The sequence below is a fragment of the Neofelis nebulosa genome, chromosome 1 (genome assembly GCF_028018385.1).
Source record: "Neofelis nebulosa isolate mNeoNeb1 chromosome 1, mNeoNeb1.pri, whole genome shotgun sequence".
In the NCBI taxonomy this organism is placed as follows: Eukaryota; Metazoa; Chordata; class Mammalia; order Carnivora; family Felidae; genus Neofelis; species Neofelis nebulosa.
In genome coordinates, this window is record NC_080782.1 from 59063837 (window position 1) to 59089444 (window position 25608).

General features: G+C 44.1%; 1 protein-coding gene across 24 annotated transcripts in view; it reads left to right on the top strand.

Annotated features, from left to right (window-relative positions):
- TENM2 (teneurin transmembrane protein 2) overlaps nucleotides 1-25608 on the top strand; it is a 1977383-nt gene that overhangs the window by 1847848 nt on the left and 103927 nt on the right. For all 24 annotated transcript variants that reach the window (XM_058722697.1, XM_058722719.1, XM_058722713.1 and 21 more), the window contains one exon: nucleotides 14734-14880. In XM_058722697.1, coding sequence (XP_058578680.1) covers nucleotides 14734-14880 — 147 coding nt within the window. The remainder of the gene's footprint in view (nucleotides 1-14733; nucleotides 14881-25608) is intronic.

Here is a 25608-nt window from a genome sequence, read left to right on the forward strand (position 1 = left end):
ATAAAATCATGCCTTCTAGGAGACATTAAAATGTTACTGATACCAATCACAGTGAGGTAAAAAGCCGCAAGCCAAGACTTTGAGGGGAAGGAGGTAGAGGCCCTGAAAACAGCATGAGACGGATACATAAAGTAGTTAAAGCCAAGCTGGGAATGGATTCAGAAGCTAGAAATGCACATTGCTGGGGGGGTTTCCTTTTCATTTGTTTTTCCTCCCAGGCTGTGGCTTTGCCCCTTTCTATTAAAACCCTGACAGTGCCTCCCAAGAAAGATGATCTCTGGCAGGGACAATTCCTTTGGTTTGGCCAACCCTGGCACTCAGCAGCAAAACATCATATCCAGAAAGAACCTAAATTACCCCCTGCCTTGGAACAGGAATACCTCAGGTGCTCAAGGAGTGCTAGCTGGCTTGAGATTCTCTGGGCGTGACCTTCCGGAATCATTTAAGAGAAAGAAAAAAAGGAGAATAGTTGGGAAGGATATAGTGAGAAGCCACCGTGAGTTAAATAGCCCATTTGCTAGAAGTCAAAAGCTAGATTTGAAGAAGGAATAGCAAAGGAAATGACCAAATAAATGAAGGGTTTCTCCTGAGTTTTGGAGCATGAGGACTTGAACAAGGGATGTGTTGGTCTGTAACCTAGCACGTATGTTCAAAATGAGGGCAGTGTCAGCCCAAACAGAACAAAAAGTGGTTCTTTGGGAGACTGCAAAACTCTTACCCTTTTCATGTATAAAACACAAATATATTTGCAATAAATAAGCAGATATAGAATGTATCTATGACATTAAAATTTCATGATGAGGAGAGGAATTAGGAGGAAAAGATCTAAAATGGTTCATGGAGAAGGAGATGATGTGGCAGAAAAAAGGAGAAATAGTCATCTAGTAGAAGGGATGATAGATTGGTTTGTTTCCAGAACTTCAAAAGAAGTGGTCTCAAGTATCTTTACCAAATACAAACTCCTGCTTACAAAACTTTCTGCCAACTCATGTTTCTGCCTTTATCACCCCCCTGCCTGCTGGTTCAGGTTTCTATTAAATCAGTTTAGAAGGAAATAACAAGACAGGCCAAAGAATTGGTTTTGCATGTTTGGAATTTACTGATCTACTGAATTCCCTTTTCAGATAATAACAGCTAACAGTTATTGAGTACTGGCCATAAAACTTGCCAGCCCCAGTGCTAAATTCTTAGCACACCTTCTCACATCGAATCTTCATATCAGTTTTGTGAGGTAGAAATTGTCCTCATCATCATCCAGGTGAGAAAACTGGCTCAGAGAGGGAAAGCGATTGACATAAGTCCTAACCATCAGTGACAAGGGGAAGTGAGCTCTACTCCTCTATTTACTTGACAGAGCCCAGGTGTAACAATGCACTCTTTGGATCACCTGCTTTGACCCTAGGTAATCATGCCAAGAGGGTTACTTGGGAGGCCAGCAGCAAAATCAGAGTGTATGGGTGCCAGGAAGGTACCCTCATCTGTTGGTAAAGTCTCCACCTGCAGGAGTGTTTCTTCAGTGATGGAGGACAATCCCCCTGTTAGTGTATTTTGGGGCTCTCTGCTTTATCAGTGCCCCCCAGGCCAAAGAGTGTACTAAGTTATTTCAGATTCCCAAAATGAATCCTCACTCCTCAGCATAGGCATAATTGGCCAACTTCCCTAAATTTAAGTTGACTTTCTATCAGAGTTCACATTTCCACCAACTTTTCATTAAATTAATTATTCAAAACAATTCAGAGTTAGCGTTCTCACAGCAACTGTAACTCTGCCATGACTATATTAAGGCGTAAATTGAACAGCATGTTTTGCAATAAAGTTAATTTTATATTCACCAGAGAACTGAGTTATAGTTGCTGTGGGAACCATCATTTCGAATCTCTTGACTTTGGTGCATTTAAATTCTCAACCACAGCATTGCACACCATAGCATATTTTGCACAGATGCTTAATTTTCTTCCCACCATGGCCTAGCTACCATGAACTTGGAAGTCCTGTCAGAGTCTAGTATATCATCAGCCTTCTAGTTTTCCTAGCCTTCTTACTTATCCTGGTACCTCTGATACTTGATAGAGAAATAGCCAAGAAACCAAAATTATTCCCCTTTTATCTTAAAAATGTCTGTTTGGGGGAAGTGACTTTTCTTAGAAGCACAGTCAGTGAGAGGCACCAAGTCTCAGGCAATGTCAACTAAAGCAAGCAATGCCAGTGCATTTGTGAGGAGCCAGGATTCTCATCCAAGGGTATTTTTGGATCTGCGCTGTATTATTCAGTACACACAGGGTGACCTCTGAAGGCTCCAAGTCCTTGCATGTGCCATTAATCATGCAGGCATGCACGGCCATACATCAGAACTTATTGGAGCTCCGGAAAAGCTAAACAACATTTCCCAGAGCCACATAAAACCCAAGCATCTCTAAATCAAGACGCATTGCAGGGCCTCTCTAAGAGGTACGTTCAGTAGAACTGGAATAGAACTCAGGCTAAATCCTGGCGGTATGGAATCGGGGACATGTGCCAGGGCAGAGACAGAAGCTTGTTGGGGAGGGATAGCAGAGGGAGATGAAATTCTGAGGTGGTTAGAGATGTGAGCGTTCCATCTACAAGGATTATCGATTTTTCAGCTTTATTGGAAAAATCAGTCATGCTTTCTGCCTCCTGGGGATTGCTGTGCTGCAATTTGGGAGTGCGTGCATGTGTGTGTGTGTGTGTGTGTGTGTGTGTGTGTGTGTGTGTGTGTAAACGCTGCAGGTTGGCAGCTGAGGAGCAGGTCCCATTCACCATTCAATTATCCATTTAGCTAAAATGTGACTTTACAGAAACATGCTGCTGTTTTGCATGTCTGAAATAAATTTGAAAGGAGTGATTTTTGTTTCTCTGTAAATGAGAGGATTTTCAAAGAGGAAACTCTCACCTTCCTAAGGGTACATTCATTATGCAAAATGGAAGAATAGCACCTAACAATAGCATAGGCCAGATTTTTAAAATTCTGACTCCCGTTCTATATTTTTTCAGAAAACAAAAACTTCCTTATTTTTTATACGTGCCACACATAAATGTACCTCCTGATTGAGACTTATCACAAAATTTATAAAGAACATATAACAACCAATGACCTCCCCCCAGGTTATTGGTCACCTAAAAACTGTGTTAAGAAAAGGACTAGAAAAATATATGCAAACAGAGATTCAAAGAACAGGAAAAGTTCATGACTCAGGGTTACTTGGGTCACAAGGATGGGAAGGAGTGAATGATAGAAGGTGCTGGATTAATGAACAAGGGCAGGGCTGGGAGATGCCATTTCAGCCAGAGGAAAGAAAAGAAAGTGAAGAAGCAAAGGAGAGATTGAAATGTTTTTGGTGTTTCTGTACAGGTAGATGGTAACATAAAACAAGATAAAATACAGCTACTGTATGAGGTCATTTGATACACAGTGTTTTAAAAACAAGTCTTCAGATAATTTGGAGGGACTAGTTTGTAAGGAAGTCTTGACAGATTAATAAATATAAATATATGTATATATTTATATACAGAGGTGGATAATTGATACATAGATAGATGATGGATAGATGGATGGAAGGATAGACAGGTACATAGAGCTTTTTAAGTGTGTTTGAATGCCGCAATTCAGATGTGTCAAGCTGATCTATGGGGATAAACAGAGTGCAAAGGGATTAAAAGTCCAGCTGCAATAACCTGGGAGGGTGTTTGGGGTTGGCCCAAGGAAGCTCTATTGCCAAGAACTAGATGAAGCTGGCAGACTAAATGCAGCCTCTTGGTCTGAAGTCATTACATCAAGAAAGTCAGGGAGGTCATTTGCTGGAGCTGTTCTGTGTAACACTGGCAGCCCTGAACCTGGAGAGAGAGCCTGGGTGACTTTGTAGTTCTCTGCTCTCCTCCACCCATGCTACCCTCTCCCTCCACTTCTGCATGTTGCCATTAATATGGAAAAGCAACATGGAGACAAGGGCAGAATCACCACAAAATCCAGCCTCTTCAACCTTGTTTATTTGCTGATTCCCACCTCAAGAGTTTAATCTGTACTCTTAATTTAATTGTATCATCCAGAGTGCTATTTTCTGGACAGTGTATTTTGTCCTCTGCTCCGCATCTGTACCACAAGTCTTTCTATTGGAGGGATGTGTGGGGAACCCTAAAAACATATAGAATTAGTCCTGCCATGTTGGGTCACAGTAGCAGACCCATGCCCCACCAATCCACCAGTATGACTTACAGAAATTATCCATATGGCCTCCTCCTGGACATCCTCTCCGACTCTATCCTTGCCACATCCTTGGTCTGTTCTCCTAGCACGAAGGAATCCTTTAGAAACTCAAGTCAGATCAAGTCACTCTTCTGCCGCATGTCCCTCAGTGGCCCCCTTTCCACACCCCAGGCAGACCACACCTCTCTGTTAACATACTTTTCTGAGCCTGGTTGAGATGTCCACTCCCTGTGACTTCAGTTTCACCTCACATGCCTCTTACATTTTAGGGGGGGGCTTCTTTGGATAACATGTCACATCCATTATGTGATGATCTTACTCATGGAACTCTCGGGAAATTACCTCATTTTTCTCACTTCCATTTCAGTCTTTGGAGGGCATCTTCCTGGGGCCTTTGCTATACTGACTGTACCGATCCCGTTTTGAACCATAGTGTACAGTCTTTCCTCATTGCCAAGCGAAAAATCGAAGAATTCCCTGAGCCACATAAACATTTCTGCTAGCATTTGAGGTTACTTTAAACAACAACAATAACATCAGTTTTGAAACATTTACTATGTGCATTTACTTAAAATTTACACATCTTGCATTTTACTAGATGCATTTACATATATTTATCCATCATGCTAAGCATGTGATATGTATTTTCTCTTTTAAAGGCCAACCAACCCTCTGGAAAAGGTACTTTTATTGTCCTGGTTTTACAGATGAAGAAAGTAAGGAATAAAGAATTTATCATTTTTGCCCAAGATCATGCAGCCAGGGGGTGGAGCCAGGATTTGAACCCGGGCAGGCCGGATCCAGAGCCCATTTCTTTCACACACTAAGTTCTGCCCTGTGACTAGTGAGCTGACCTGGGACTTTGGCCTGAGGAGACACCAGTATGTTTTAGGCGCCTTCCCTCTTGCCCTTGGAGGCCTTCACCTCCAGCCCTACCTTCCACCTCTATCATCTCCAATGAAAAGATCCCAGTGCTCAGTCCCTGTCCTTGATGATGACCAGTTGTCCAAGTTGCCTGGGACTAAGAAGTTTCCTGGGATTAGGGACTCTTAGTGCTAAAACAGTTTCAGGTAAACAAGGACCATTAGTGACACTGGTTGAGAACAGAGGCTACAGAGTCTGTCTGCCTGCTGCCAAATCCTGGCTCCACCACTAACCAACTCTGCAAATTTGGCCAAGTTAATTCACTTCTCTGTGCCTCTGTTTCCTCACTTGTGAAATAGAGATAATAATAGTACCTACACTATAAGGTGTGACAAGCTAATGCTTGCCGGGCACGTAAAAGAGGGCCAGGAACACAGAAATGTCTACATTGCGGGTCTGCTGTTGTTATTGTTATTATATTAAAAGCATGTTAAAATCCAGAATTTAAAACCCATAGTCTTGAGATAGATTCTAAACCTAGCTCTTTTACCATCTATAAGAAACAAGCATTCAGTGATTTCCTTACATTTCCTAAAGTTGTGCTACAAACAGCAACAACCACCAAATACACAGCAATTTATCATTGGCCTCCTTTTACACTAGTTAAAAGAGAGCCGTCAGCCCTGCAGTAAGTAACGAGTCCGTGCCCACAGGCCTCCTAGATGTTATTTGTATTTTTATGACCCTCCTGTGGCTATAAGGATGCTCAGTGGGTATAGAAATTGGATGGTTAAAAATAACAAATAAGAAATCAAAGTCGCGTCTTTGTCCCTATTTCCATACCGGTTAGGTACCACATTCATTATTTGTCGGACAGCTGTGGGAATAAGCAACATAAGGTACAACAACTTGATTATTCTCCAAGAACCAAATTAAACCATTGGACTTTCTTATTATTGTCATCCATGCCTTTGTGTGACTCTTGTCACCCTCTTAATCTACCAACATGCTCTCTTCTACCTCGCTGGGTGCTCTATTCTGTCTCTTTCAGTCAGGAGGCGTCAGCTTCTTCCAAGTTGAAAGGCACGGACCTACTCCCGCACTTTTTGACAGTCACTGTCATCAGCTTGGTTTTGGACCCTGTGCTGCAACCAGCTGTTTCTTTTGCTTGGAGAAGTGCCATCCAGCCAGGGGCTTGGGATGTAGACTGCGGGGAGCTTTTACTTTTACCTGGCTGCTGAATCAAGGGCACAGTGAAACAGCAGAAACACCGCACATACGGTCTATTTATGCATTCATTCAACAAATACCTGTAATGCTAGGCACTGGGGTGTGCGCTGGGAAAACAGCCATACACAACAGAGTCGGAGTCTTTGCACTCAGGAGGCTTAGAGGCTCCCAGGATGATGGGCATTAAACTGCTGGTTCTCACTCTCAGCCGCACACAGGAATCACTTGGGGAGCTCAAAAAAATAAAAATACTGATGCTGGAGTCTTATCCTCAGAGATTTTGATTTAATTGGGGTGCAGTCTAGCATCCAGATTTTTCAGAACTCTCAGCCAATTCTAATGCACACCAGGTTGAGACGCACTGCTTGAAACAAAGGATGAATTGGAAGTGAGACAAGGCAGGAGCGCTATAGGAGGGGGAGTGGGTGGTGCCATGACATCACCTAGTGGGGAGGACCCCCAGGCTGGAAGTCAAAAAGCCTTCTGAAGGAGCACTGGCTAAGCCCAGGATGAATGGCTCTAACCAGAGTGCAGGGAGTGTTGTTTAGGGACAGGGAGCTGCAGAAGTCCAAGAGGAGGATTCAGGCTGTGTTCTAGAACCCAGCCAGGCAGTGTGGCTGAAGCTCAGGGAGCAGAGCCTGATGTGATGTGACCTGAGAGGGAGAAATGGACAGGGCCAGATAAATGCAGGGCCTTCAAGGCCCTTTTAGAGGTTCAGGACTTAACCCTAAAGCAGTGGTTCTCACACAGAGCAGACATCTGAATCCCTCCCTCCCCAGGGCTGGTTAAAATGCAGATTTCCAGGCCCCACCCCCAAGGTTCTGATTCAGTAGGCCTTGGATGGAGCCCAAGAATGTGCATTTCTAATGAGCCCCCAGGTGACATTGATGCTGCTGGTCCCAGGACCACGCTTTGAGAAGCACTGTTCCTATCTAATCAATTGGAGAAACCCCTGGTGCATTTTCAGCAGATTTCAACATGGTATCAGTTGTTTTTGCCTTAGCAACATGGTGATGTTTTCCCAGCACTAGCCCACTACATCCTCCTGTGTTAGGTGAAGTGGAATAAAGAGGATGTTCCAGGGGAAGAAGGCAAGCCTCCCCCAAGGGAAGCATAGTCTTGTGTGAAACCCTGGTTCTACTGGGTGACAATGATTCAGTCTTGAATTCACTAAGTAATTGGCAGGAGCTTCCCCCCTCCCAAGAAGAGCTATTTCCAGTTACTGTTGCCTAAACACTGTTTCCTCCCCCCACCCCCCATGATCTTCTGCTGGTTCAGAAAAACAAAGTAATAATAGGAGCTTAAAGCATCAAAACAGTTAAAAAAAAAAAAAAGATGTATCTTCCTTTCCCCTTTTCTCTCCAATGTGGAAGGAATTTGTTTTTAAGTTTACCATTTTCTCTGAGGCCAAGGCTAAGCCTGCTGCCTTCCTTTTCCTGGGCAGACAGAAATGATGCTGATCAGTGAGAATCCAGGTGCATCCAGGAAACGTGCAACATAGACAGCTGGATCCAAATTTATGTCCCCTTGCACGGAGGCTCTGCTGCTTCTGTTGCTCCTAAGGCTGAGGGGTATGATTTCTGCCTTATGAGCAGAAGATGAGCAGTGGACCATGGAAAGGATCACTAGCCTTCCCAGCCATCCCTACCCAGCATCCCCCATATGCTCTCCTACACAAACCCTTTAAGACATACAGAGGCTGCTGAAACAGAGAAAAACATCTGTCTCTGGATTTGCCATGTCTTCCCTAACAAAGCAGAAGCAGCCATTCAAGTACAGGTTCATGGCTGAGTTTCCATGCCAATTTGTACCTAGAAACAGAGTCCCTACATAGCTCCCTCGTCCTCACACAGGTGAGCAAGAGGGACAAGCACTTCCATTTTCTGGGTACCAGAATGCTTCTTTGGCAGCCAGTCTTCTAAAATTAGTTTGAGCTTTCCCCAGAGTGTCTTGAAGCACCAAATTAATTTTCTGAGTGTCTGCCACTGCTGTTTAGTATAAATGGCTGCTGAACCCCTGGTGATACATGGTCCCCAACACCTCAGCTATTTTCAATTCCAAAGAGTTCTGGAATGCAATGGAAGACTCTATTACATATTTCCAGTGTGTATCCGCTTCTCAATTCCAACAATGCCCAGCTCTCAGAAAACAGTGATATCTAAAACAATTGAAAGAGAGGGGTTCCCTAATTAAGTTAACATGCCAAAGTACAATCCTGTCCAAGAGAAAAAGCCACCATTTATTCTACCTTCAACTCTCCTGCCCCTCAGAATTGCCCTTAGCTTCAGTGGGTTTTCCTCTCACTTACCCAGACCAACTTGGCATTGCTGGGTTCTTGGATGCAGTCATATACTGAGAATACCGGAGGTTTGTTGTTGTTTTTTTTTTAACCTGAAACAGGATAGGCTTGTGTTTTTTATCCTGACCTGGAGGTAAGGCAAAGAGAAATAGCCTGCACTTATAACTTTGCCCCAGAGAAAAGCCCAGCACTAACTGTAATGTTTGCAAGAGCAGCCATATCAACACGAACTACAAGAGCTACTATCTATTGAACATTCACAATATACCAAGCTCTATGCTAAAACCTTTACCTGTATAATTTCATTTCACCCCTCTGGCATCTGTACAAAGTATCATCATCACCTTTGTTGAGTTATTTATTCAACAAACATTTAATAAATGCCTGTTATATGCCAACTGTTTTTCTAGACACTGAAGATATCTCAGTGAACAAAAGAGACCAAAGTCCCAGCCTTCATGCAGGTTATATTGGGAAGGACAGTAAATAAGATTAATTTGTAAGATACAGAGTTTTACCAACAGGAGTAAGAGGTGAAACACCAGCTCAAGGTCACACAGACAGCAAGAGGCGAATCTAGGTTTTAATCCCAGAATTTTCTGACCCCAACCAGGTTAAGGTTTTCCCCTTGATTCAGAAGACTTTCCACCAGGGTTTATTCCAGGATGCAGTAGCTCTCCTAATGGTCTCTTGAGCCAAGCAGGGATCCATCACTTTTCAAGCTTTCCTGTCATCTGTCCTCATTTATACACAGCCTGTTTTGTGTTTTCACCTTCATTTCTATCTGGGTAGGGTGTGCTTTTCTAAGGTGTGCTTGATGCTGAATTTTAAGATCTTTCTTCTCTTTCTACACCCCTTATACACTACATACCCCTTACACTCCTTATATACTATTAGCCACTTATTTCTACCTCTAAATTGCTGCACATGGCAGAACATTCCTTGATGCTTTTTTAGAAAAGCCTTTTATGGTAATTACAGCTTTCTTCAAGTGCATTTATGCTCCCCTTTTTACTGTACTTTAGACATTATTTTCCTCATGCCTAACATTTGTTAAGACAAAAATCCTGCCTACCTGGTAACTGTGTCATTGGAGGTTTTTGTTGTTGTTGTTGTTGTTGTTGTTGTTTGGTTTTGGGGGGTTTTTTTAGTATTTGGAATTCCATGTGTAGTAAAGTCTTGGAAACAATTCCATTTCCACTCTGCCAAAGATGTTGGAGATTCTGAGTTCAGTTAAAAGTCATTCATTCATTTCCCTATTTATTGAGTATTAGCAATCCAAGAGTAAACAGGATAGACATGGCACCTGCCCTGACATATTTACTTCATAACAGGAGTGCCCAGGGAAGCTGTTCAGTTGTACACTGCATAAGTCTAGAGGCACCATTCAAATTATAGTTGGCTATGTACACATTTATTGCAATAATTTTCTAGCAAGTGACAGTAAAATGTCTTAAGGAGTGGCTGCTACATGGATGCAAGTATCAAGGAGATGCTAGACAGTTCTGATACAGTGTGGTGGATATGGTAGGATAGGATAGGGTAGGATAGGATAAAGTAAGGTGAGGTAGGATAGGGTAGGCTAGGCTAGGCTAGGGCAGAGCAGGATAGGGTAGGGCAGGGTAAGCAAGGGTAGGGTAGGGCAGGGTAGGATAGGATAGGGCAGGATAAAAGCACTATCACAGGTGTAGCTAGCCTGGACCTGGGAGCTTTGGAAAGTCTTCCTAGAGATGACTTCTGGGTGGGGATCTGAAGAATGGTTGAAGTTAGGCAGATGAAGAAAGACTGAACAGTTTTGATCTGACCAAAGCCTAAAGTGATACAGAGATGGGCTGACATGAGAACCAGTTCACATAAGGTCTGTAAGCCAGGTGAAAGACTTCAGCCTCTACCTTGGGGTCAATGGAAAGCTGTGGATGTGTTTTGTGTAGTTTCCTGAATATAGAGAGGTGGATGGTGGTGCAAGACTGGAAGCAGGGAGACCAGTTAGGAGGTTTTCACAAGAGTCCAGAGCAAAGATGAGGAGGCTTGGATTAATGCAAGGCAGTGGGGGTGGGAACAAAATGCAGATTCCAGAGATATTTAGGAGGAAGGACAAGTAGGACTTCTTATTGTTAAGATAAAAATCAGGCAGGACTTGGTTGTTGACAAGGTATAAGAGATGACAGAGGTGGTGGAGGACTGTGGAGGGTATTAAGAATGACTCTAAGGTTGTGGCATTGGGGTACATGGAGGTGCCATTCATTGATCAATGGATCAGAGTTTGGGGGGTGGGGGTAAAGAGGCCAAATTCTCTTGAGTTTGAGGTACTTGTGAGTGAACAGATGGAGATGTTGAGATGTGAGTTGGAGTCCAGGTATAGACCTCAGAGGACTGGAGGTAAAGATTTGGGAGTCATCGGAGTATAAGTGTGAGTTTTGGGTTGTTGTTTTTTTTAATCCCAAATTTCTGCATTAGGTCAATTTTTGTCAAGGCAAAAAGCCTGCCTACCTGGTAACTGTGTTGATGGATTGTTGTTGTTGTTGTTGCTGTTGTTGTTGTTGTTTTAGTGGTTGAAATTCTGTATGTAGAAGTCTTAGAAACTATATCATTTCCACCCTGCCAAAGGCATTGAAATTCTGATAGAACCAGCCCAAGATATCACTGATGGCCTTGAAAGTTCTCTTTTGATCTTTGAGAAGGGGGCGCCATATTCTCATGACTCTCAGAAGAGTTTATAGATAAGGCAGGCTGAAATGATACAGCACAACCTGACTGGCCATTCATTCAAGCATCTACAATGTGCCTGACATGAGGCCAGCAAACAAGGAACTCTCCAGTTTCATGGAGTTGAGGGTCCAGGGCAAGGTTTCTCAACCTTGGCACTATTGACATTTGAAGCTGTATTGTTATGCAGACTGTCATGTGCATTTTAGAATGTCAAGCAGTACTCCTGACCTCTATGCACTAGATGTCAGTAGCATCCTCCCCAAGTTGTGATAATCAAAAATGTCTCCAGACCTTGCCAAATGTCCCCTAAAAGAAGAAAAAGGAACTAACGAGCCTCAGTGGAGACCCACTAGCCTAGGGTCATGATAGAACCTGGAGTCTCCAGACAGCCAGCTGCCTAGCTGTGCAAAGAATGAAAAAATGTGCCTTACCACATTCTATATCAGTGATCTCAGAGGTGGACACTGAAGGAAGTCAGCAGTGCTAGCCTGAAATCCAGAAGACTCCATATGGGAGATCTTTTGGATCCCCAAGCATGAGCCCATAAGTCCATTCCAACTTTAGTTGTAAAATCCTCTCCAGAGAAAAGTTGCCACCTGACGCCCATTTGCCCTCCAGACTAATTACTTCCTACATTTTGTTTTTCCTTAAGCAGAAGCTAGCTTTGCACTTTACAAACACAACGAATCACCTCCTCAGAAGGCCATCAGCCGAATGAACTTGTGCTGGGGATAGCTTGGGGTTGCCTAGCAACACCACGCACCTGCCAAGGCTACTTTCCTCCTCTTCAAGCTAAAAGCAAAGTGCTGTCCATTAATTCCCAGCTAACCCGAAACTTCTCAGAGATTTGCCAGCTTCCCACTGTTCATGTTTTCATCTTCCTCATATGATGTGGAGAAAACCTGCTACTGTGGTCTGTTTATCTCACTTCGGTTGGCTGGGGGGAGGAAAAAAAATCAAAAGAGAAAGGGGGGAAAAGCTTCATTTCAATCTAAGAGCACAGATATTTTGAGTGCCTATCTCTGACTGACATGCTAGTGTTCTTTGCAAATTTAAATTTTATGTAGTCGACGTGGGTTTCCTGCACAATGAGGCTTCTGTTGAGACTTTGGGTGTGATTTTAGTCAAACATGAGACCTCAAAGTGGCTAAATAACAAAGCACATATAATAGATGGCGTGCTGAGCAAATGTTGCTAGGTCTGTCATTTAGTGTATTCCCTGTGATCCATTCAACCAAAACTCTACTGGTGGAAATTGTAAAGCTGGAGGTGGCTGGAGGTTGGAGATACACTCTTTTCCTTGAGAACCTCTGAGAAGTCCCTTGGGCTTTTCCTACTGAGTTTCATTTTGCTCCTGTGAAATGTTTGTGGTAATTCTCTGACACTGATGGCTTCCACTCCCAGAACACACCCACAGTATGAACAAAGGGGATGTCAGCGGTTCTCCAGGCAGGGCCATGGTCACTTCCTTGGTAAGAAAAGGAATGGAAATTTGGGTCTGGGATCTGTAAAAATAAGTGTGGATACCAGCAAGTCTTCTTGAGCTATGCAGACACTTATGCTTTGTTTGCATCCTGGATTTAGTGCTGGGCTGCACAGCAAAAGGAAACAGGTTCTCTGGTAACAGTCTCCTGTTTCTCCTCCCAAGCCAGCTCAGCTTCCTCACAGAGACTCCCCCAAATAGAATTTCTCCTCCTTTCCTTATCCTGTTCTCTCAGGTCCTAACCCATACCACTATCTGGAAAGGATGGGAGGGAACAATTTTCAAATGTAAGATATCTTAAATAAGCAAATTTCAACTCATTTTCAGACACTCCAGACCTTTCCTCCTGGGGGGAGTCCTTTCAATTCCCACCACTGCCACATGCACAGATTAGGTTTGTTGGCATTCTCACAAGGGAAACTCAAGAGAGCTAAAATGTCATTCTAAGGCCTGTGGAACCCTGGAGAGAGAAGTAGGGGGAGATGCATGCTTTTGATTCAGAAGACTTGGGCCAGAATGGTTTCACATCAATTGCCTCTCTCATTGCAAAGCTCTTCATCCCCTCACAACAGTCCAACCTCCCCCCGCCCCCGCCCGCTGCACTTTGTGTGGTTTAAAACTAGATATAGAAAGAGCTGGAGATAGATATGGTGACAGAGGTGGAGATAGAATTAGAGATAGATATTCAGGAAAGTTACATTCTTGGGACAATTAAATTAGTGGTCATTTGGGGTATATTTAAATGAAGTAAGAAGAACATAACTAGGTTGCAGAACTCTGTAAATTTACCAGAAGTCACTGCATTTTGCACTTAAAACAGGTGAATTTTATGGTATGTAAATTATGGCTCAATAAAGCTGTTAAAGGAAAAATGAAAACATATCCAGGAAAGCTTGCCAGCAAGTAGGTTTTGGGAGTGTGGTGATATCCTACCAATTCAGTGCTGCTCTCCACATCCTATAAAGGGTGACAGAGGCTCTGCCGGGGGGAAGGGGGGAGACTTTCCCCTCCCTTGTTAGTGCTCCCTGCTACCCTTCCTCCTCTTCCCTCACCCGGGCTCCTGGCACCCAAGCTCAGGTCAGAAGAGTGGTAGGTGCAGAGTTTTGGGGTGCCGGAGTGATTAGGGAATTAGGTAGGCTGCTGATTTTGTACTCCTCCCCACCACAGGAAAAAAAAAGAGGAAAGAAAATATTACCACAAAATCGGAATTACTCGAACACCACCTCATTCCCCATGCACATACACATTGCTCTCTTTTCCCCATTCATGACACTGAGTACCCACTCCTTCCACAGCCTTCAGATTCAGCAGTATTTTTAAATCATGATATAAATAGGTTGAGTGATAAACAGCCAACATTTTAAAGTGCCCCTTAAAACTAAATATTACAAAAATATGAAAATGGCCCAGCAGAGCCATCCAGTTCTTGGTCATAAGAAGCTTGTAATAATCATACATAAATGTATCCTTGAGATTCTGAATGATGGAGGGCACTTTGCCTCCATCCTGGGTTGATAGGGAATTTTCTCTTTTCTGCAGAAGGTACTTCTAAAAAAAAATGGAGGAAAAAAAATTTTTTTTGGAGGTAGCCTCACTTTTGAGCTACTGGCTAGAAATAACAGCCTACGTAGGCTTTTAAGCTCAGAGCTGGTTTAGTTTTCTGGAATATTCCCCACTTTGGGAAGGTTGCCTCAGACCCCTTCACACAGGTCAGTGTCATTGGGGATCCCCTGCATCTGGGACCCCACTGTCTTGCAACTGCATGCATTGCCTGCTTCCCTGACTCTTTCGAAGGCAGGCACGGGCCCCACTCTGAGGCTGGCCCAGTGGCTGCCCTGCGGCCTTGCTCCCCCTTTGCATGGCTCCCCTGCAGCCCCAGCATGGCCTCACGTCCCTCCTTCTCATCCTCTCCATTTCTCCAACCAGATGGCTGCCCTGATTTGTGCAACGGCAACGGGAGATGCACGCTGGGTCAGAACAGCTGGCAGTGTGTCTGCCAGACCGGCTGGAGAGGGCCCGGATGCAACGTTGCCATGGAAACCTCCTGTGCTGATAACAAGGATAATGAGGGAGGTGAGCAAGCGTCTTCTAATTCCCAGCCCCTCAAGAGCAGAGCATTGTGTATACTTCCGTCATGAGTCATTTTTTTTCCTGAAAGACCTCCCCTATACTATTGTCAAATGTTGTTGTAACATTTCCTTTGAAGCAAATGCAGCAGAGAACGGGGGAGGGCGGGGGCATCGTTGGGCCAGGGGCGGGGGGGGGGGGGGGGGGGGGGGCTCCTGGAGACAAGGCTGAAGGCACTGGGGTTTGATGCTGGCTTTGGATTGGCAAGTAGCACCACCACAGAAAGGTGGCTGGGCCCTGGCTCTGCCTTTGGGTCCCTGCTCCTGCCTGACCCTTCAGGGCTGGAAGTTACAAACAAATCGATGATGATGATCACAATATGTGCTTCACGCTGTGCTCAGACATCACAGGCAATCCCTTCATCCTTACAGCCCTTTGAGATGTTACTTTACAAATGAGGAAACTGAAGCTTAGACCATAGTTAAGTAACTTTATAAGAGCTACCAATAGTAAAATTGGGACACAAACCCAGATCTGACTCCAAAGTCCACTTTCCAACCAGTGGTTGGCAAACTACGGACCGAATCCAATGCATTGCCTGGCATTATATAGCTAAAAACTGGTTTCTACATTTCAAAAGGTTGGGGGGGTGGGGTGGGAATCTAAAGAACAATATTTCAAGAGATGTGAAAACTGTGTAGAATTCAAATTTCAGTGTTCATTTATGAAGTTTTATTGGAAGATAGCCTATTGCCTATTAGTTTATGTATCACCCTCAAAGGCAGCATTGAATAGTTAGAGACCACATGGCTGATAAAGCCTAAAATATTTACTCTCTGGCCCTTTATAGGAAATTTGCCAATCCCTGTTCTGAACTTCTGAACTGAATTTTCTTTCCTGTGTTATTCCCTGATGAAATGGTAAAATTCTGGGGCTAAATGGAGTTGCAGTAGCATAGGGGCTGTGTGATTTCCTAAGAATGTGGAGCAGTGCTCCCTAGGATTTAGTACAGGTGTGTGACCCACTCCCACCAAAATTACTAACTGGTCAGAATTCCCTCAGAGTGCAAGTTGTTTCAGAGTGTAAGAGGATCCATGCACTCAACTATTTGATTTAATAAAAATGTGTATAGTCCCACTCTGTCAATCCCTGTGCTCTGGAAATGTCATCTCCTGACCTCATGACCCCAAGGTCAGTTTAGGTAGTGTCCAGAAGGGGGTGTAATCCATCAGGGTGATGGTTGAAAGTGTTAGATATTCTATTTTTACTTTTCCTCGTCCTCTTAATAGACACTTTGCAATTTCCATAATATATTCTTGCTGTTATACATGTACATAATGTGTAAATAAGCTAACATACATATAATGATAGGAGTACACCAATCAAAAAAGTTTATAGAGCCAATGTAATTTACAGAGCTCCCATTCATTCATTACCTTACTGAAACAGAGCCAAAACAGAAGCCACTTTAATTCATTTTTGAATGAAGTGAGGCATAACTGCATATATCCATACATTTTTTTTTCCCAAGACTGAGTCAAAATCACATTACCTATCCTGACAAGGTTCAGTTTTTGTTTTTTTTTTCCTGGTCCCTGGTGATTTCACTTAGCAAAGTGGTTGCTTACAGATAGATCAGCTCCTTCCTCTTGCAGAAAGGAGCTGCTGCTCTGGTGCCCTTCCCCACTGCAGATGTCAGCAGGTAAAAGCATAGCAAATGGCTGGAATGCTGCACATAGGAGAAAACCAAATTCCTGAAATAGTGGAGCTAGAGGAGACTTCAATAGGTGCGACTGGTGCTGGTCTGAGGACTAGGCTACAAGCACAGTGCAGGGTCCCTCCCGCTGGGCAGAGGCAGAGCATCAGAAAGGCAAGGCACAAAAGCAAATGAGGCAGTGATTATGCTAAAGACAATAATGGCCTTGTTATGGGAACTATTAAAGCAAACCTCCCAAGGAAGTAATTAGCCACCAAGAAAAAAAAAAAAGGCTCCGCATAGTGTTTATAAAAAGAAACTCCCAGTTAATTCAGAGTTGCTTATGTCAGGTGAGAGAGGTAGACACGGATTGTCTCTCACCTGGCGTAAGCAATTCACAATTAACTGAGTTCTTTTTTTGGAGGAGATTCCTCAGCGCAGAGTATCCTTTTTATGGTTAATTACTTCCCTAGGAGGTGTGCTAAGCACTTTGCTGTTTATTGATAAATATTAAAGTTGCTCCTCATCAACTCCAGATCCAATCCTGCAGCACACTAATTATATCCCTTTTTTGTTTGTTTTGGTGGGGGTAGGAGTTCTGCCCCAGGCTCTCTCCTGCTTTGGGAGTTCTCAAGCAAGGCTATGTGGCTTCCAAACCTGACAGTAGGTCAGAGGAGGCACCCAGACAGAGCATGAATATCAGCCTGGGGAGCAGCTGCAATGAACACATTTGTTATGAACCTCATGAATGGGGAAGTAACAGAATGCTCATCCAAAGTGAGTTGGAAGAGGCAAATCATTTTTTCATCTGGGATCACTCTACGTTTAAAAAAAAAATCTCAGTTTAAAGTGATAGATGTTTTTTTTTGTTTGTTTGTTTTAAACTGAGATAGATATAGATACAAATATTGATGCAGATATTTGAAGCCCTTTTAACGGCCTTTTTCACACTGGGCTCCTCTGGGAGAGAATTAAGCCCTGGTGCTTTATGGCCATTAGTAGTTCTGAAACTTTAGCTTATAGCAAAACCACCTGGAAGGCTTGATTGAACACTGATTGCTAAATCCCCCCGAATTTCTGATTCCACAGACCTGGGGTGGGATGCAAGAATTTTAACTTCTGGTAAATTTCCAAATAATGCTGATGCAGGTTCTCTTTGAGAGCCACTGTCCTAAGACATTCATTGTATGGAATGAGTTAACTCTTCTCCTATGCATCTAGAATGGTACTAGCTAAGTGCCTTCCTTAGAAGACTTGAGAAAATTTTCACTCAAATATTTTCTGGATTCTGCGGTGCTTACAGGAGAAGCCCTGTTGGAAAAAGCTGCATTCAAATATCCCACAAAACCAGTTTATGCTGGTTCCCTGCATTCTTAATCCCATCCCTTTCAAAGTCTCCCAACAACCACCCCCCCCCAACCATGTGACCGCTAACTTAACCTCAGGAAAGCAATGGCTGATTCTGAAGGGGTAAGCTTTCCCTGCCATTGACCCTAAGAAGAAGTAGAAACAGTTCAGACACACATGCCGGCAAGTAGACTGTCTTTTTAATAGTGAGAGATCTTCACTTGAACTGCTCACCCCAATTTGAAAAAGAAGAGACTCAAAGAAATATTTTTGCTTACAGAAGACAAATACCAGCTCATTAAAGTCTGAGAATACACACAACATGTGCATCAAGTGACAGGCGGATAATATTTAATTATCACCACCAAGTCAGAGGTGTGAGATTTAGTTCATCACAGCCAGGGGTAGGAGAAAGGGTGTAGATTTTCTCTAAAAGTGGGAACCTCGAAGTGGGGAAGCGTTGTTAGACCGTCTGGCCTAGAAAGACAGGCCCTTCTCCTTCCCCACACCGTTTTATCACCCAGAACTTAAGAGTCAGGAGTTCCAGCCCTCTGTCTCTACAAAGCCCAGCTCCCATCATTTCAAGCCAACCTGGGAGTCTGTCTGAAGTGCCCGTGGAATCCCATCAGATGTCCTCTCCAGTCTGTGGGTGGGGGCCTGGAGTGGAGGGGGTGGGAGGAAGCCCTTCCTAAGCTGAGCTTGTCCACAGTCCCACTTGCATCACATCCTGCTTTTACTGCATTAGCGAGCTGTCTGTGTTTCCCTCTGTTGCTTGAACACAGGCCTGAAAGTTAGACTTTTATTCCTTCTCCTGTCACTTCTCTGGTTACTCAGGTGACACCCTAACATCATAAAGGTTAAAAGCCTAGGCTCAGGGGTCAGTCTTTGTGTCCCACTTCTGCAAGTAACTCCTCAAAGTCTTTTCTTGTCTTTGAAATAGGCATGATAATGCCACCTCCATTAGTAGATGTGAAGTTTCACTGAGGAACATATGCAATATGTTTCACAAAGTGCCTGGCTCATGGGATGTCCCCACATGTTGGCTGCTGCCAGCTCTAATGTCATTAGTAGTGATGTTGCTACTATTTTCTAGAATGGATGCCGAATCCACATAGATGGAGCCCAATCAGTAATTTTCCCACAGTCCATAACCACTGAGGTTCTAACTAGTGCTTATCAAATTTCAGCATTGTATACCACCCTGGAGAGCTTGCTTAAAATTTAGATTTCTAGGGGCACCTGGGTGGCTCAGTCAGTTAAGAGCCCAACTTCAGCTCAGGTCATGATCTCATGGTTTGTGAGCTCCAACACCGTATTGGGCTCTGTGCTGACAGTTCAGAGCCTGGAGCCTGATTCTGATTCAGTGTCTCCTTCTCTTTCTGCCCCTCCCCTGCTCATGTTCTCTCTCTCTCTGTCTCTCTCTCTCTCTCTCTCTCTCTCTCTCTCCCTGAAAAAATGAATAAACATTAAAAAAGGAATTAAAAAACATTTCAATTTCTAGGCCCCTGCCCTTGAGATTCTGATTTATTAAGTCAAATATGGGATATAGGAATCTGCATTTTTGCCAAACACCCCAGAGGATTCTGATACAAGTGGTCTGCAGACCCAAACTTGTTTAAATAATAGTTTCCACTGAGTGGGCTGACCCAGCCCAAGGTCATAGTGCCTACACCCCAAACCCTCTCTCCTAGAATTCCTAGAACACAAAAGAAGTAAAGTGAGGAAAGGGGAGTTTTATTTCAAGAAGAAATAAGTGGGGCACCTGGGTGGCTCATTCGGTTAAGCATCTGACTCTTGATTTCAGCTCATGTCATGATCTCACAGTTCATGAGTTTGAGCCCTTTGCTGAGCCCCACATTGGGCTTCATGCTGACAGTGCAGAGCCTAGCTGGGATTCTCTCTCTGCCCCTCCCCCATTCACACACACACACACACACACACACACACAATCTCTCTCTCTCTCTCTCTCTCTCAAAATCACTAAATAAACTTAAAAAAAAAGTAATTGAAAAAATATTAACACTTTCTCATGTTTAGTTTTTGAGTGAATAATTTGAGTGTGTTTTAGAAGTGTTTTCCATTCCCAGATGAAGAGGTGACCAATGTTTGCTTCAAAATTAAAAAAAAACCTTTTGGCCTCCTGGGTGGCTCAGTCAGTTAAGCATCTGACTGTTGATCTCAGCTTAGATCATGATTTCATGGTTTGTGAGCTCAAGCCCCGCACCAGGCTCTGTGCTGATCATGCAGAGCCTGCTTGGGATTCTGTCTCTCCTTCTCTTTGTCCCTCACCTCCTTGTGCTTGCTCTCTCTCTCTCTCTCTCTGTCTCTGAAAATAAAAAAAAAAACTTTAAAACCTTCAAATTTTAAAACTCCTTTAACTCTCCATCATCAGGAGATTCGCATCCATCCACCCATCCACTAGCTATTTGTTCATGGTTTAACAAAGATTCATTGAGGGTTTACTGAATGTTAGACACTGGAAATAATAAGATATGATACATGTCTGCAAAGAGTCCACATCCATCTAGAAAGATAAGATGTATAAACACATTATTATAATTATTATAGTCAGGGCTGACAGAGTGGAAGACCTTCCTTCAGTGGGAGCATAGAGAAGTGACTATCACAGAGTGTGGGTATTGGCCACGGGACAGGAGAGAAAGCCCATCACAATATGGAGGCCAATGTCTTCAGTCTTTCTCCTAGGAGAGTCTTCAAAGCCACCATTCTGTGTGGTCATTAACCCCTGATTGTGGCTCTTCCATCCACCAGCAGCTTCTACATTTCTCTCCTTAAATTAAAGGCTCCACTCAGGCTGCTCTTCACAACAGTATTTTCCAGCTCTCCTCCATCTGCGAAGTTTGGTTCCTTGTTTGTCTCCAAAGGAGGCTGCCTTGGGTTAAGAGATGTGGATGCTGGCCTGAGTTCCAGGCACTCCAGCCAGGTCTAAATGAGGAGAAATAACACTGGAGTCTGTCCAAAGCACTTGGAACAGACAAAGCCCACCCCTTGCCCACGGCCTCCTCCCCCCTTTCCCCATCCCATAACCATCCAAATTGGTTTGACATGATTCAGGGATGCTATTCCGGCATTTATCTCAATTGTTAATTAATAACACCTTGTCTGTGCATTTAGCAGAGCCAAGCTTAGGACTTCAGGGACTCTGAAAGAGTTATAGTTGTCAAGTCCAAATAGTCCCATTTCTTCATCCAATGAGAGATGAAGCTTGGTGAACCCATTGTAAATGCCTTGATTAATGTGTGCAAATCATGTTGATGGATTGGTTGGGTGGGGGTCAGCTTAGAAGTGCAACATTGCTCTATTAATTGGGTTGGATGAGGATTCCCCTTGCAGTCCAAAGACCTTGTGGCAAATGTATCTGGAGTCATAAACAGAGTCCCCAATTAGCTCCCAGAGAGGAAGACAATATATCTAATGCTTAGGAGGAAAATTTGGCCATGAGGCCACTGCCAGCTGGCCAGGCACTGGGTCTCTTTTCCTTGGGAGAGAAACAGAACTAACCCCAACTGAGGACCGCATGGCAACAGAGGGCTGAAATTATTCTGGATCATCTAGTGTAAATAAGATCTTTGACCTCTGGGAACATATTTAACTAGAGAACCTTCTGTTTAGGAAACTGAGGGTTGGGGGCCAGTTTTCTATGGAACTTAAAAAAAAAGATAGAATCCATTCTTTATTGCATATAAAGACTATAATCAGTGACATTGGTTGAGAGTTTACATGCAGTGAGCCCTGTGCAGAGCTTTGTATGCATCTGGGTAATGGGAAAGGCAACCAACAGGTGGGGGTCTATGCTACTGCTCCTGCATCATGCTGTCTATTCCTCCACACAGCAGCCTGAGAGATCATTTTGAATTGTAAATCAGATGCCATGCCCTCAAAGGGCTTCTCATGTAGTTAAAATCAAAATCAAATGTTTCACCTTAGCCTTCAGGGCCTTCTATGACATGTCCCTTCCTTCTCTCTCACCTGTCCCCAACTGCCCTCCATGGCCACTCTGCTGCATCCTCTCTGGCCAGCCCCTCATCCTCACACGCTAAGTTGAGGCACACCTCAGGGCCTTTGCTGATCCAGGGCCAGAAATACTCTGACCTGGGCATTTGGTATGAGTGGCTCCTTGCAGCCATTCTCCGTTCTCACTCCAGCGCCCCCTCCCCAAAGAGGCCTGTCTTGGCCTGTAAAATCTACCCCTGTCTCTCTCCCATCCCCCTGTGGTGTTTCCTTCACAGCATATGTCACACTCCTAAATTATCCCATCTGTATCCTCCTGGTATGTTGTCTGTGTCCTCATAGCAGAAACAGAGGTTCTATGAATCTGTCTCTTCATAGTTTTTCCATTTCACAGATAAGGATACAGAGGTTTGAGAAAGTAATATTCAAAATAGGCTTCCAACTAACCACTGTGATAGATTGCTTTGCTACTGTAAAGGCAGCAGCTCATTTCTAAAATGCTAACAAAATTTGGAGTCTGTTTCTGAAGAAGGGTCAAACAAGTGCAGAATTTTTTTATAAAGAACCCTCAGTAAAAGTCACCTCAAACAGAAAACTTGCCCATTGAAGACCTTTTCACACTAAATGTATTTTACCGTGGAATTGTTGGCAGGTGGGGTAAGCGTTCATGGGTTTACCTAACATCACACCTTCAGTGTTTTATAATGAAGTTTTTAGTAGTTTAAATGATTATTAAGTGTCTCTTAAGGGATTATATTTTTCCCTGATTAGATGACAAATCAAATATTCTTCATAAAATTGTGATTAAAATGCATAATTTGCAAAAAAAAAAAAAAGTTAATTTACTACACTGTGGACTTATTTTAGGGAATTAAAGGATCAAAACACAGATTTAACTGGTGGCAAAGAGGTAGCATTTATAGCCTTGTGTTGGCTTCCTGTATTTTTTCCTTGGCCAGAGAAACTTCCTGGATTGCAGCAAGTACCCTCTTGGTGACTGTGACCAGCATTTGAATAAAGGTTCAAGGGCCCTGGTGCCAGGATTAGCTCTCTTGCTCCCACAATCCCCCCTCAGTCCAGACCAGTGTTTCTCAGGGGTACCTTTACTCTCCAAGGAACATTTTACAACATCAGGAGATATTTTATGAGTCACAGCAGGGAGGAAGGAAGGAGATGCTACTGGCCTCTAGTGGGTAGAGACCCAGGATACTGCAAAATAATCCTGTATCCACAGGACAGCCCCCACAAAAAGGCATGATGTCAATAATGCCAACAATGAGAAATCTGGTGCAGATATTAACATCTCCTAGGGACATATCTGAGGGGTCTGGACAGTTCCAGAACAGGGAGTGTCCTTTGGCTTGATGTCAGAGACGTGATGCATTGAGCACTTACTAAGACTTTACCCACATTGCCCAAAAAAATCACGACAATAGCCCAGAAGAGCCTTCCGTATCCTTTACATCGAGGCAGATGCTAAGGGCCAGATAAGTGGATTGGCTTACCCAGGCCCCACAGCTAAAATGTAGCCATGCCAGGACTCAGAATGCAAGTCAAGAACCTTCTTTGAGGGCCCCTTGCAGCAGCTGACTCTTGTGTCCAGGACCTGAGCAGGGCAATCTATGAGTGTTTAATACCCTTTGCCCCTCAGAAACATGAATTCTGTAGCATTCTGAAAAATAGCATTGGCGTTAGCTTTCCCCACCCCCCAGTTTTTATGTGGAATGCATTTTTCCCACAAAGTGCTTACGCACTAGAATGCTAGGGTACAAGCAGGGAAAGTGGAACAGTTGGACTTTAAATAGCTAGACGTTCTCTGTAGCACAGCACGAGCAGCTGCCCAAGGCCTGTGCTCTTTTATTTGACTTTCTATCTTCTCAGCCAAGAGCTCTGGGGGATTGGAGAGGGGCCAGAACTATGTGGCTGAATGTGAATCCAAAGGAAACTGCAAGGTGTGTTCCAAAGCTCTGTGTCAGGGCCTGTCCTTCTCCCCCCCCCCCCCCCCACCCCGCACAATGAAAACCAAACCTTTCCAGAGGAATTCCCTCCCTTTTCCTGAGCTCAAGGTATTTCAGCATTGATCTGTTAAGCCCGTTTCCAGAATTCTGTGGCCACACACGCTGAGGGACACTACCTCTTTGATTCACAGTAATCATGGAGTCTGGGAATGTCAGAGGCAGAGAGGCTAAAATATGGATTCTCCAGCAGGTACAAAAATCCCAGGGAGGGAAGGGAACTTCTTCAAGGCCAAATAGCAAGCTAGGGCAGATCTGGGCCAGATGCCTGGTTCCCTGTCTATAAATCCAGCACACTTTCCTCTATGCCATGCTGCCCCCACAGGGACCCCGTCACCCTCAAGAGAATGTGTGCCTGGCATTACTGATAAGGTCAATCTGAGACCTAAGAACTAGACTAGGCACCCACGCACCTGAGAGAGAGTGAGCCCCTTTAATTGTGCACTGAAGCCAGCCTCACTCACTTTACCCTAGTCCTGGCCCTGTTCACACCTCTTGTCATGGATGGTGGTGAACAAACACCTCGCCCTATACCAGCCACACACACACACACACACACACACACACACACACACAGCCAGACCACATGAGTGAATGAGACAGACTGTCCACAAAGAATCCAAGGTCTGGTGGAGGGGATGAAACATATGTGAAACTAGACACTACAAAGCCATATACTCAGGATAGAATAAAGACGATGGGGCACCTGGGTGGCTCAGTCGGTTGAGTGTCTGACTTTGACTCAGGTCATGAGCTCACAGTTGGTGAGTTCAAGCCCCACATCCAGCTTACTTGCTGTCAGTGTACAGCCCTCTTCGGATCCTATGTCTCCCTCACTCTCTGCCCCTCCCCCGCTTGTGCTCTCTTCTCAAAAATAAATAAACATTTAAAAAAATACATTTAAGAATAAGGCTGAGGGGATATGGCAGCCCAGAGAAGGAAGGGGCTTCAGAGGCTTCCAGAGCAGGTAAAATTGAATTTAGAAAGCTACAGAGCACTTCGCTCAGGAACGTAGGGAAAGCACTGTGGGCAAAGAAACTGGCAAAGGTACAGAGGCATGAGACAGCAGCACACATCTGGGGACCTCTGAGAAGACTGACAGGACAACCCTGTGTGGCGAGTGGTGGAGGGTGAGGCTTGGGAAGCAGGTCTGGACAGAGAGAGCCAGGTCTTATGTGCCTTGATGGGCAGAGTGAAGTTCACCCCAAGTACTTGCCTTGCCTTCCTCCATTTAGCATCTTGGTCTTCAAAATTGCAATCATCTATCTTCTTGGGTTATTCCTAAACACATGTGCTTACAGCAGAGGAGAAACAGTGGCCTTTCCTTATGTTTCTTCCATTGCATATGTGCATCTTTCGCTGCAAGGGGAGACAGCCTGGCAGGGTGATAAAGAGACTTAGGGGTCAGGGAGCTCTGGGTTCACATCCTGGCTCAACCACTAATTCACAGTATGAATAGGGGCAAACTGTTCTCTGAAAGTCTCAGTTTTGTCCTCTGTAATGCTAGCTGCCACCTCATAGGATGCTGTGAGCTCAGATGAGTTAATACATGGAAAACACTTATGGTTCGGTGGGCATCAGAATCACCTGGAAGGCATAATGCACAGATTTCTGGGCCCCACTCACAGAGTTTCTGATACAGTAGGTCTGGTGCAGGGCCGAGGGATATGCATTTCTAACAAGTACCCAGGTGATACTGACACT